At 49.3% G+C, this 11644-nt stretch overlaps 1 protein-coding gene across 1 annotated transcript; it reads right to left on the bottom strand.

Annotated features, from left to right (window-relative positions):
* Positions 1 to 834: 834 nt before the first annotated feature.
* On the bottom strand, positions 835 to 11408 carry LOC308269639 (solute carrier family 2, facilitated glucose transporter member 3; the record flags this gene model as incomplete). Its single annotated transcript, XM_080705005.1, has 8 exons — positions 11347 to 11408; positions 9650 to 9890; positions 8604 to 8766; positions 7753 to 7940; positions 4920 to 5024; positions 4540 to 4641; positions 2375 to 2578; positions 835 to 1050 (listed from the first exon to the last, which is right to left on the bottom strand). Exons 1-8 carry the CDS (start codon positions 11391 to 11393, stop codon positions 835 to 837), a joined length of 1266 nt encoding a protein of 421 aa, XP_080561131.1. The 5' UTR covers positions 11394 to 11408.
* Positions 11409 to 11644: the final 236 nt, after the last annotated feature.

Here is an 11644-nt window from a genome sequence, read left to right as displayed (position 1 = left end):
CACAGAAACGCTATTCTTAAAGGAAAATTCCAAAGAAAACCAGAAGCTTTTATACAGGCACATGACTCTTCTGAAAAATTTAACCGAAGAGTTTCCATCTGTAACAGAAATTGTCAAGAGGTGATGTGCAAGTCTCAGGCACATCCACTCCGTACATCCCCTAACCCCAAGAACCAACGGGCTTCCTCCTCCACGTCTTCCTCGTGCATTTTGCATTTTGCCTCCTCCAGTACCAAACTCTTTACACCCTACCACCTCTTAAACACCTCCCTCTAACCTCAATTTCCTTATTCTTTCATTATTTGGTAAAATTACGCTTAAAAAAATAAATATTTATGCAATAAAACCAGAAGAGAAAATAAATAAAACTCAAGTTGCTTTGCGGTGCAGGGTGTCGGAAGTAAGGAAGGCGGCTCCTGTCCCGTCCTTCTGGCCCTCCACACTCCTGTCTCCGCTCCCTGCTTACTGAGCCTGGAGAACTGCACCCTGACTCCCTCCACCCCCTGAATGCCTGGCGAGGCCATCTGAGAACCAAGAGGAGGGGAAGAGCCAGCAAAGGTGTCATATGCCAAGCTGCCAAGCCCTCCGGAAATGAAGGTAGGTTCTCTTGGTCCCTCCTAAACAGGAGAGAATGTCCCGAGAAATGAAATACCTAAAAAGCCATTGCCGATCCAACTAGCCCCAGCATCAGGTTCGTCTGGGTGTCAAGGAGTATGAGGGATGAGAAAGGAATCAAGTGGCAGTGCCGGGGAGCAGTCCTGGGGTCGCCGGATGAGGTCTCTCCATTCCTGGAGAGGTGGCTTTCCGTGTCGGAGGGAGGAGAGGCGGCCGGCCTTAGGCGTGCCTGGCAGGGTCCTTGATGGGCTGAATGCTGTTCATCTCCACCATGGAGGCTTTGGCAGCCCTGGCCTCCTGAGCCTGCCCTTCAAAGGCCCGCGTGATGTCCTCGAAAGTCCTGCCTCGGGTCTCTGGGACTTTGAAGAAGGTGAAGACCAGGAAGATGACGAGGAAAGCGGCGAAGATGATAAAAACGTAGGCTCCTAAGTAGGCCTAGGGAAAAGACACGAGACAGGAGAGTCAACAGGAAAAGCAGGCATCGACAGATTTGGTTTCCTACACATCTGTAACAGGAGGCCTGCACCCTCTCCATATTTAGTGAAAAGAGCAAGATTTCTTCAGAAACTCATTTAATTTATGACTCCATTGCCAGTTTCCTATTTCTCTGAAACTGTTTTTTTTTGCAGGTCTGGGGATGAAACCCAGGAGAATTCGACCTCCGAGCTACACTCCCAGCCCTAGTTTGTATTCTTTATTTTGAAACGGAGTGTCACTGAGTTGCAAAGGGCCTCACTAAGTAGCTGAGGCTGGACGTAAACTGTGATCCTCTGATCTCAGCCTCCCAAATGCTGGGGATTATAAGCGTGCCTCTGGAACTTTCCACATCCCAAACTCCTCCCCCCTTTTTTCTTTTTCTTTTCTTTTTCTTGGGGGTAGTGGGGGTGGAACCCAGGGGCTTTTCTACCTCCGGGCTATACTCTAAGACCTATTTTATACTTTATTTGGGAACAGGGTCTCACTAAGTTGCTGAGAGCCTCAATAAGTAGTTGAGGCTGGCTTTGAACCTGTGTAATCTTCCTTTCTCAGCCTCCCAAGCACTGGGATTACAAGCGTGCACCACCACGCCCGGTCCTTTTTTTCTTTTTTGCAATGCTGGGGATGGAACCGAGGGGCCTTCTACCTCTGAGCTCCACCCCTAGCCCTACTTTTTATTCTTTTTTTTTTCTTTCTATCTATCTATCTATCTATCTATATATATATATATATATTTTGGTGGTACTGGAAGCCCTTCTACCTCCGGGATACACTCCCAGACCTATTTTTACATTTTTATTTGGAAACACGATCTCCTAAACCAGCGCGCGTGGCTGGCTCTGAACCTGCGCGATCCTCCTGTCTCTGGCTCCCAAGCGCGGGGATTACAAGCGTGCACCCCACCAGGCCCGGCTTTATTCTTTATTTTGAAACAGGGTCTCACTGAGTTGTGGAGGGCCTCACTAAGTAGCTGAGGCTGGCTTCGAATCTGTGTGATCCTCCTGTCTCAATCTCCCAAGCACTGGGATTACAAGCATGTGCCACTACGTCCGGCCTAATTCTTTAATTTGAAACAGGGTCTCACTAAGTTTCAGGTGGCTTCACTAAATAGCTGAGGTTTGCGTTGGACCCGCGATCCTCCTGTCTCAGCCTCCCAAGTACTGGAATTACAGGCGTGCACCACCACACCTGGCAGGAATCAGTATTGTTATTACCATGTATCTTGAACACATTGGCTTCAGTGGGATCGAGATAGGCTGGGGTAGCCCCAGGATATACTTACGGCAGCTGAGGGGAAGAGCAGCCCGACCAAGAAGTTGGAGGTCCAGTTGGAGCAGCCAGCCACCGCCATCGCAGCCGGACGGGGTCCCTGGCCGAAGAGTTCAGCCACGATAAACCAAGGGATGGGGCCTGGTCCAATCTCAAAGAAGGCCACGTAGATCAAGATAGCGGTGATGCAGACAAAGCTCATGGCCTCGAATTGATCCTGTAGGAGGGAGGGAGCAGAGTTAGAGCTGAGGTGGCATGATTCGAGGCCGGTGCCCCAGGCCTCCTGCTAAACGCCCTGTGCTGCAATGCAGTTAGTCTAGAACCTTCTTTTTTTTTTTTTTTTTTTTTTTGGGTGGGTCTGGGGATGGAACCCAGGGGCCTTTGACCTCAGAGGAGCTTTTTTTTATTCTTTATTTTGAAACAGGGTCTCACTGAGTTGCAGAGGGCCTCACTAAGTAGCTGAGGCTGGCTGCGAACTGCGATCCTCCAGTCTCAGCCTCCCGAATGCTGGGATTACGAGCGTGCGCCACCACGGCCAGCTATCTAGAACCTTCTAATCGCAGCTGTCATCTAGCATCAAGATCATTTCATCATTTATAAACTGGGAAAATGGGATTGCCCCTCACTGAGGAGCTTTTTTTTTTCGTGATACTATGGATAGAAGCCAGGGATGGCCTCCCACTGACCTATACCTCCAGTCCTATTTGCTTATTTATTATTTATTGGTACTTGGGGTTGAACGCAGGGGCATTCTACCTCTGAGCTACAACCCCAGACCTATTTCATTTTTTAAAATTTATTTTTATTGCCGGGCGTGGTGACAAACACTTGTAATCCCAGCATTCAGGAGGCTGAGAGAGGAAAATCGAGGTTCATAGACAGCCTCAGCTACTTAGTGAGGCCCTCTGGAACTCAGTGAGACCCTGTTTCAAGAAAAAGAATAAAAAAATAAGACTGAGGATGTCACTTGGAGGTAGAATGCCCCTGGGTTCCATCCTCAGTACCACAAAAATAAATAAATAAATAAATAATAATAATAAAAAATAATTTATTATTATTTTTTTCCTGTAATGGGGATGGAACCCAGGGGCATTCTACCTCCAAGCTACATAAACCCTCAGCCCTATTTTTTATTCTTTATTTTGAAACAGGGTCTCAATGAGTTGCAAAGGGCCTCGCTGAGTAGTAGCTGAGACTCTCTGCAAACCACGATTCTCCTGTCTCAGATTCCCAAATGCTAGGATCACAAGCATGCTCCACCATGCCTGGCTCATTTTTTATTTTGAAATAGGATCCCCTAAGGTTTCTGAGGCTGGTTTTTAAACTGTGATCCTCCTGTCTCAGTCTCCCAAGTACTGGGATTACAGACATGCACCACCACACCTTAGCTACCCCAGCCCTTTTAACTTTTTATTTTTTCATCCACTTTTTTTGTGTGTGTGTGTGTGTGTGGTGCTGGTGGGATTGAACCCAGGGGCATTCTACCACCAAGCTACACCCCCAGCCCAATTTTTATTCTTTTATTTTGAAATAGGGTCTCACTAAATTGTGGAGTACCTCACTAAGTAGCTGAGGCTATCTGTGAACCCAGATCCTCCTGTCTCAGCCTCCCAAATGCTGAGATTACAAACATGCACCACCACACCAGGCTCTCATCTACCTCTCTTAAAAACAGGTATTCCTGGGCGTGGTGGCGCACCCTTGTAATCCCAGCACTTGGGAGGTGGAGACAGGAGGTTCACACAGGTTCGAAGCCAGCCTCAGCTACTTAGTGAGGCTCTCAGCAACTTAGTGAGACCCTGTTTCCAAATAAAATATAAAAAAGGTCTGGGAGTATAGCCCGGAGGTAGAAAGCGTCTGGGTTCCTCCCCCAGTACAAAATAGGGCTGGGGGTGTAGCTCAGGGGTAGAATGCCCCTGGGTCCATCCCCAGTACCGAAAAAAAAAAAAAAAAAAAAAGAATAAAAAAAAAGGGTATAGCTCCGGGTAGAATGTCTCTGGGTTCCATCCACAGTATTATAAACAAACGAACAAACAAAAACAAAACAAAAAAACAAGAATCATGCTTCTCTTACATTTATCTGTGACCTCCAGACTCCATAACCCATCCCCTGACAGACAGAGTCCACTGTAAGCCCTCCACACCGCCCACTTTCCTGCATGCAAAGCACCCACTCACCTTTAACAGCAAAGAAACCGTCATGAGGACAGAGCATACGGCCATCCCAGACAGGCCCACCATGTGCAGGGTCCTCCTCCCTGCCCTCTCCACCAGGAAGAGCTGAAAAACAGAGCGTGAGACCTCAGCTCCCCTCATGAAAAACACCCTCATCAGAGCCACGCACCCAAGTCGGCCTCAGTAGGAGTAAAGACCTCGGCTCTAGGGGCCACGCCTCGCCCCTCCCCGTGGCCCGGCAAATCCCTCTCTCACCCCCTTCCGTCTTGAAGAGTGGCAAAAGAAAGGTTTAGCTAAGTGATGGGAGAGTAAAGGGCAGGCAGCCTGCCTTTGGGTATCTGGAGAGAGAATCTCCCTTCCCCGGATCAATGGGCATCACTTACAGAAACAACAGTAAAGATGGTGTTGACCACGCCGGCCCCAATGGTGGCGTAGATGGGCTCCTGCACCCCCGCGTCCTTGAAGATGCCTGTCGAGTAGTAGAACACCTAAGAGAAAGCAAGACATGCCGTTGAGGTGACTGCGCGCCAGTTGGAGAGCTCTTTTTTTTTTTGGTGGTACTGGGGGTGGAATCCAGGGGCTTTCTACCTGTGGGCTATACTCCAGGACCTATTTTATTTTATTTTATTTTTATTTATTTATTTATTTATTTTTTGCAGGTCTGGGGATGGAACTGAGGGGCATTCGACCTTCGAGCTACACCCCCTGCCCTATTTGTATTCTTTATTTTGAAATTGGGTCTCACTGAGTTGTAAAGGGCCTCACTAAGTAGCTGAGGCTGTCTGTGAACCTCGATCCTTCAGGTCTCAGCCTCCCAAATGCTGGGATTACAAGAGTGCGCCACCACACCCGGCTTTATTTTAAATATTCTTTTGGAAACAGGGTCTCACTAAGTTGCTGAGAGCCTCATTCAGTAGCTGAGGCTGGCTTCGAACCTGTGCGATCCTCCAGTCTCAGCCTACCAAGTGTAGAGATTACAAGTGTGCACCACCACGCCCGGCTAGAGAGCTCTTAAAAACTAAACTCAAGCTCCAGGAAGTGGTGGTGTGCAGATACCAGCAAAAGCCACGCCCTCTCGGCATCTGCATTATTATTATTCATGCAGTCCATAGGCAGAATCTCAAAGTGAGAAACAGCCCCGAGAGAAGGTGTGGTCGCTGGCCAAAAGTACTCTCCACTTTTAGATATCCTTTCATAACTATTATTCTTCTAGTATTCTTTTAACTCCCCACATGAATTGCTCGGGTGGTGTAAGATCAGGACTGTGAAAGAAACTGAGTCCGTGGAGAATAAAATTTCTAGTAATTTGTCCAAACCTCTAAATGCCTTTGGCTTTGTTCAGAAAAGAACTTAAAGATTAGATGCAATAGTAGCATGTCAGTAATGACAAACGCAGATTTCCTCTCAATCTTTGACCCTCAACCTAATCAATAACTAACCTAGAGGGGGAGGCGACCCGATGCCTCCATTTACGTCTCTTTGTGATCCTGCCCAGATACGGGAAGACAAACGTTGGGTGTAACATCAAAGCAACCCAGTTTATGAGCAACTAATACTGCCCAATACAATGGAGCTGAAGGCTAGGAAGATTCTTGACCTTTACACCCAGTATGAGCCCTGCCCGAGATGGGAGGGGCGCCACGTGGCCCAGGAAAGGATATTGCAAAGGGTCCGGGACAGGAATATGGATTATTTATAGGATCATTTGGGGAAAAGTGTTTCACAGCTAAGGAAGTATATCTGACAAGTAAATCTAAATACTACATGGTATTTCTGGTGTTTGTCTGCCAAACTGTGTTGTGAGTTTGCTTAAGATTTCAGATTTTAGAGGGCAAGGCGGGAACACCTGGAAGAACTTTTTATCACATCCACCTGAATCGCCACATCCCCCCACGCCTGCCATATGGACTGAGCCCAAAAGATGGAAAGTTCCAAGAAAGTTAAAGAAGATTCCCCGAAAAGCCTCCAAGCCTTGGGCGTGCCCGTTTCTTCTGAAATATTGCCCTTTGGAACTGCTTGTCTGCAAGATCTGGGAGAAGATCCGGAGTTAATCTCTTGAAAGCCAAAAGCCAGCTGAAAGCCAGACTAGTTTTTTTTACCTTTGTTTACATGTCATTCACTATTGTTTCACAGTGATTGCATTCACTTCCTTTTCTCTTATTATTAACTTTACTGGTGAAGGGTATAAATTTTACGGGGTTCTTGTAATAAAGTGTCATTAGCTCAAAAGGCTCTTGTCCATATCAGGTTCTTCCCAAAAGCACCGTCATTTAGGGACCTAAAGAAATTTAGTCCCTAAAAGGGAAAGAATCACTGCAGATAAGAGGCTGCAGTATTTCACTCTATCCTTCCCCATCTTTGTTGACATTCTCGATCGCGAGTGGACTCGCGCCCCATTGGACTAGCTGGCCTTTGACAGTGGTGCATGCTTGTGATCCCAGTACTTGGGAGGCTGAGACAGGAGGATTGCAGGTTCATGGCCAGCCTCAGGTACCTAGTGAGGCTCTCGGCAACCTAGTAAGATCCTGTTTCAAAATAAAGAATAAAAAACTAGGAGCTGGGTTTGGTGGCGCACGCTTGTAATCCCAGCATTCAGGAGGCTGAGACCGGAGAATCCTGGTTTGCAGACAGCCTCAGTGAGGCCCTTTGCAACTCAGTGAGACCCTGTTGCAAAATAAAGAATAAAAAATAGGGCAGAGGGTATAGATTGGAGGTCGAATGCCCTTGGGTTCCATCCCCAGACCCACTAAAAAAAAAAGAAAAGCAGAAGCTGGGTGTGGTGACACCTGTTTGTAATCCCAGTACTTGGGAGGCTGAGACAGGAGGGTCGCAGTTTGAGGACAGCCTCAGGTACTTAGTGAGGCTCTTTGTAACTTCGTGTGACCCTGTTTGAAAATGAGTAAAACATAGGGGTTGGGGTATAGCTTGGATGTAGCCCCTGGATTCATCCTCAGTACCACAGAAAGGAAGGAAGAAAGGAAGGAAGGAAAGAAGGAAGGAAGGAAGGAAGGAAGGAAGGAAGGAAGGAAAAGAAATGAAGGAAGGAGGAAGAAAGGCTTAGGTCTAGGGAGGATGGTAGCTAACTAACACTCTCGCCCATCAGTGGGTCTGGCTTCCAGACAGGGTCTCGCCAGTCGCCCGACTGACCCTGGAGGCCAGGGCTCCTGCCCTGGCCGAGCACCGCCCCCTCTGCGGCGCCGTGCAGGGGCCACTCACCGCGTTGATGCCGGAGAGCTGCTGGGAGAGCTGCAGCACGATCGCGATGAGGATGGGCTGCTGGTAGTTGGGCGACCTGAAGAGCTCCAGCACCGTCACCTTCTTCTCCTGCGCCATCCGCGCGCTCTCTTCCTTCATCTCCGTGATGTCCTGGTTCACGTCCTGGGTGCCCCACAGCCGCTGGAGGACTGGCGGGAGGAGAACAGGGGAAGGATGAAGATTCCACGGGGCCCAGCGTGGTCCTGCCCGGCGGCTGCGGGGCGCCACCTGGGGCACCGTGGGGTTTGGCCACGGAGCATCGTCCCCAAAGACTCTCTGTTGGAGGCTTTAAGCCACTGAGGGGCTCACAGCTGGGTGGACGGTGGGCGCTGGGGCCTGTTGAAGGCAGCGGGTACTTAGGACAGGACCTGGCCGACGGCTGGGGTGGGGGCAGTGCTGGGGACGGACCGGAGCCCTGGGGTTCAACGCAGGCCAGTGCTCCAGCGCTGAGCCACCTGGCCAGCCCCTGGGGATGCTTGCGCAAGCCCCTTCCTGGCTGCCACATGGAACAGCTTTCCTCTGGGACGTGCTTTCGCCAGGATGCTCCATCGCATCTCAGGCCCAGAGCCTTAGGGCCAGCTCCGTGTAGACTATGTGAGCCAAAAAACAATCTGTTCTCCTCCAAGTTGATTTTCCCAGATATTTTGTCATAGTGATGGGAACCCGACTAACACAGAGACAAAAAAAGAATAAAAAACATAGAGCTGGGGCGTAGCTCGGAGGTAGAATGCCCCTAGGCTCCATCCCCAGTACAGCAAAAGAGATAAAAGTCACAACCCTCAACTCCTCCAGCACAGCGGGAAGGTACTCACTCTTCTTAGCAGTGTCCTCTTGCTGTCTGTTAATGAGCAAGAATCTAGGACTTTCGGGGCAAAATGGAAGGGCTAGCGTTTGGATGACAGCTGGAATGATAGTTAAGCCCAGCAGCACAGGCCACAGCTCTTCTGTCCCCAAGATGAACTTCAGGCCAAATATCTAGAAACAAAAACAAAAAAAAGGGTTATAAACCCTGTACATTTCCCAGGTGCCTTTAAAAAGTTTTGAAGTATTTTTTTTTCCTTTCAGTACTAGAGATTGAACTAGAGATTCTACCTCTGAGCTACACTTCAGCCCTAATCTTTTATTTTTATTTATTTTTTATTTTTTATTTTTTTGGTAGTACTGGGGGTAGAACCCAGAGGCTTTCTGCTTCCGGGCTACACTCCCAGACCTTTTTTTATATTTTATTTGGAAACAGGGTCTCGCTAAGTTGCTGAGAGCCTCACTAAGTAGCTGAGGCTGGCTTTGAACCCGTGCGCTCCTCCTGTCTCAGCCTCCCAAGCGCGGGGATTACAAGCGTGCGCCACCACGCCCAGCTCAGCCCTCTTTTATTTTTATTATTAAAAATTTTTTTTTTGTTTTGCGGTACTGGAGATTGAACCCAGGGGGATTCTGCCTCCAAGCTACACTCCCTAGCCCTGTTCTTTATTTTGAAACAGTCTCCCTAAACTGTGCAGAGCCTCACTGAGTAGCTGAGGCTGGCTGCGAACCTGTGATCCTCTTGTCTCAGCCTCCCGAGTACTGGGATTACAAGCCTGCACCATCACGCCCAGCTATCTATTCTTTTACCATAGAAAAAGAGAAACCAGTTATTTCTTTTTCTTCCTCTGCCCTGCCTGCCAGCCTCCTTAATTAGAATCTATGAGCTATGGTAAGATAATGTTATACAATCACACACACACACACACACACACACACACACACACACACACACACAGCTGGCAGGTGCCAGACATTCATTTGAGCATGCTATCTGTCGATTGCTGACTCACCCAAGCATGAAACCAACACTGATTACGTCCAAGAAATGCCAGGGTACCTGGGCCACGAGGATACCGATGACGATGCCCAGCTGGTTGAGCGTGCCGAAGGCGCCCCGCAGTTCCGTGGGAGATACCTCGCCAATGTACATGGGCACCAACCCCGTGCAGAGTCCGCAGAAGAGGCCGATGACCAGGCGGCCCAGGATCAGCATCTCTACCGATTCCGCCATCTTGCAGAATCCCATCAGGCAGCCCCCAGCGATGGCCAACAGGTTGACCATGAGCATTGAATTGCGCCTGTGAGGGCCCCGAAGCCAAAGGGGGGTCAGCAAAAGGGGGGCGGCTCCCCATCTCCCCGCCCCTCCTCACCCCTGCGCTCCTATTGCTCAGAATCTGCTGGGACCTCCCATTTCCCCTGCTTGTACTCCACCATTAGGTCCAGGGCCTGCGTCCTGCGGAGAGTTGCTGCAAGCCAAAGCCCGAGGCTCGGCCAGCACACACATCCATACCTTTATTTTTTGTTGTTGTTGTTGATGTGTGTATGGAACTGGGGACTGAACACAGTGGCATTCTACTTCCAAGATATACCCAAGCCTTTTTTTTTTTTGGTACTGGGGATTAAGCCCATGGGTAATCTGCCTCCAAGATGTACCCTCAGCCCTATTTTAATTCTTTTTTATTTTTTATTTTTTTGGTGGTACTGAGGGTGGAACCCAGGGGCTTTTCTACCTCCGGGCTATACTCTCAGACCTATTTTATACTTTATTTGGGAACAGGGTCTCACTAAGTTACTGAGAGCTTCACTAAGTAGCTGAGGCTGGCTTCAAACCTGTGCGATCCTCCTGTCTCAGCCTCCCAAGCAAGTGTGCCACCATGCCCAGCTCTTTTTTTTAATTCTGTATTTATTTGCTTTTTTTGGGTGGTACTGGGGTGGAACCCAGGGGCTTTTCTACCTCCCAGACCTATTTTATACTCCACTTGGAAACAAGGTCTCACTAAGTTGCCGAGAGCCTCACTAAGTAGCTAAGTCTGGCTGCAAACCTGCGATCCTCCTGTCTCAGCCTCCCAAGTACTGGGATTGCAGGCGTGGGCCACCGCACCCGGCAAGTTCCTTTCTTGACCAGCTAAGCAAGGTAGTGGAGTTTGAAGCAAGAGTGGTCATGCTCAAACAGGGCGTGGTGGCGCACCCGTGTAATCCCAGTATCCACAGAATCCCCCTGGGTTACATCCACAGCACTGGAAAAAAAAAAGAATGGTCGTGCTCAGCTCCAACTGGACTGAATTTTTTTTTTTTTGTGGTACTGAGGATGGAACTTAGGGCATTCCATCTCTGAGCTACACCTCCAGCCCTATTTTATTCTCTATTTTGAAACAGGGTCTCACTAAGTTGCAGAGGGCCTCAAGGTTGTGGAGGCGGGCCACGAACCAGTGATGCTCCCGTCTCAGCCTCCCAAGGCAGGGATTACAAGCGTGCGCCACCCGCCCGGCTGAAGTAGCTGTTTCTTAGCTGGGTCATCATCTGCCTGACCTAGTTTTTTTTTTTTCTTTGCAGCACTGGGGATTGAACTGAGGGGCATTCAGTTCACTTAGCGGAGGATGGCCTCTGGCCTGCAATTCTACCATCTTGGACTCCCTACCACTGGGATTACAGGTATGCGCCACCACGCCCGGCTCCAGACCTAATTTTCTATGCGCGTCCTCAGTGCACAGAACAGGGTCACGGCCCACTGCCCTGCCCAGTGACGGTCAGTACCTGCCAAGGTAGTTGACGAGGACTCCCACAGAAAAGGAGCCGATCATCCCACCGACAGAGAAGATGGCCACAGACAAGGACCAGAGGTTGGTGAGCAGCACGTCGCTGGGAGAGTTGTCTAAGTGCTCATCCAAGGTGTAGTTGAGGAAGTCTCTTATGATCTGTAACAGAGCGTGGTGGGTGGGAGCACCGAGGGCAGAGTCAGAGCTGGGTGGGTTTGGGAAGCAGATGTCAGGGGTCGGGTCCTTCCTACGAGGACAGCGCTGCCCTTAGGTTAAAGGTGGACAATCTAGGGAGT

The sequence above is a fragment of the Muscardinus avellanarius genome, assembly GCF_963383645.1.
Source record: "Muscardinus avellanarius genome assembly, chromosome: 11".
NCBI classification, from domain to species: domain Eukaryota; kingdom Metazoa; phylum Chordata; class Mammalia; order Rodentia; family Gliridae; genus Muscardinus; species Muscardinus avellanarius.
This window is presented reverse-complemented; position numbering and strand designations above follow the sequence as displayed.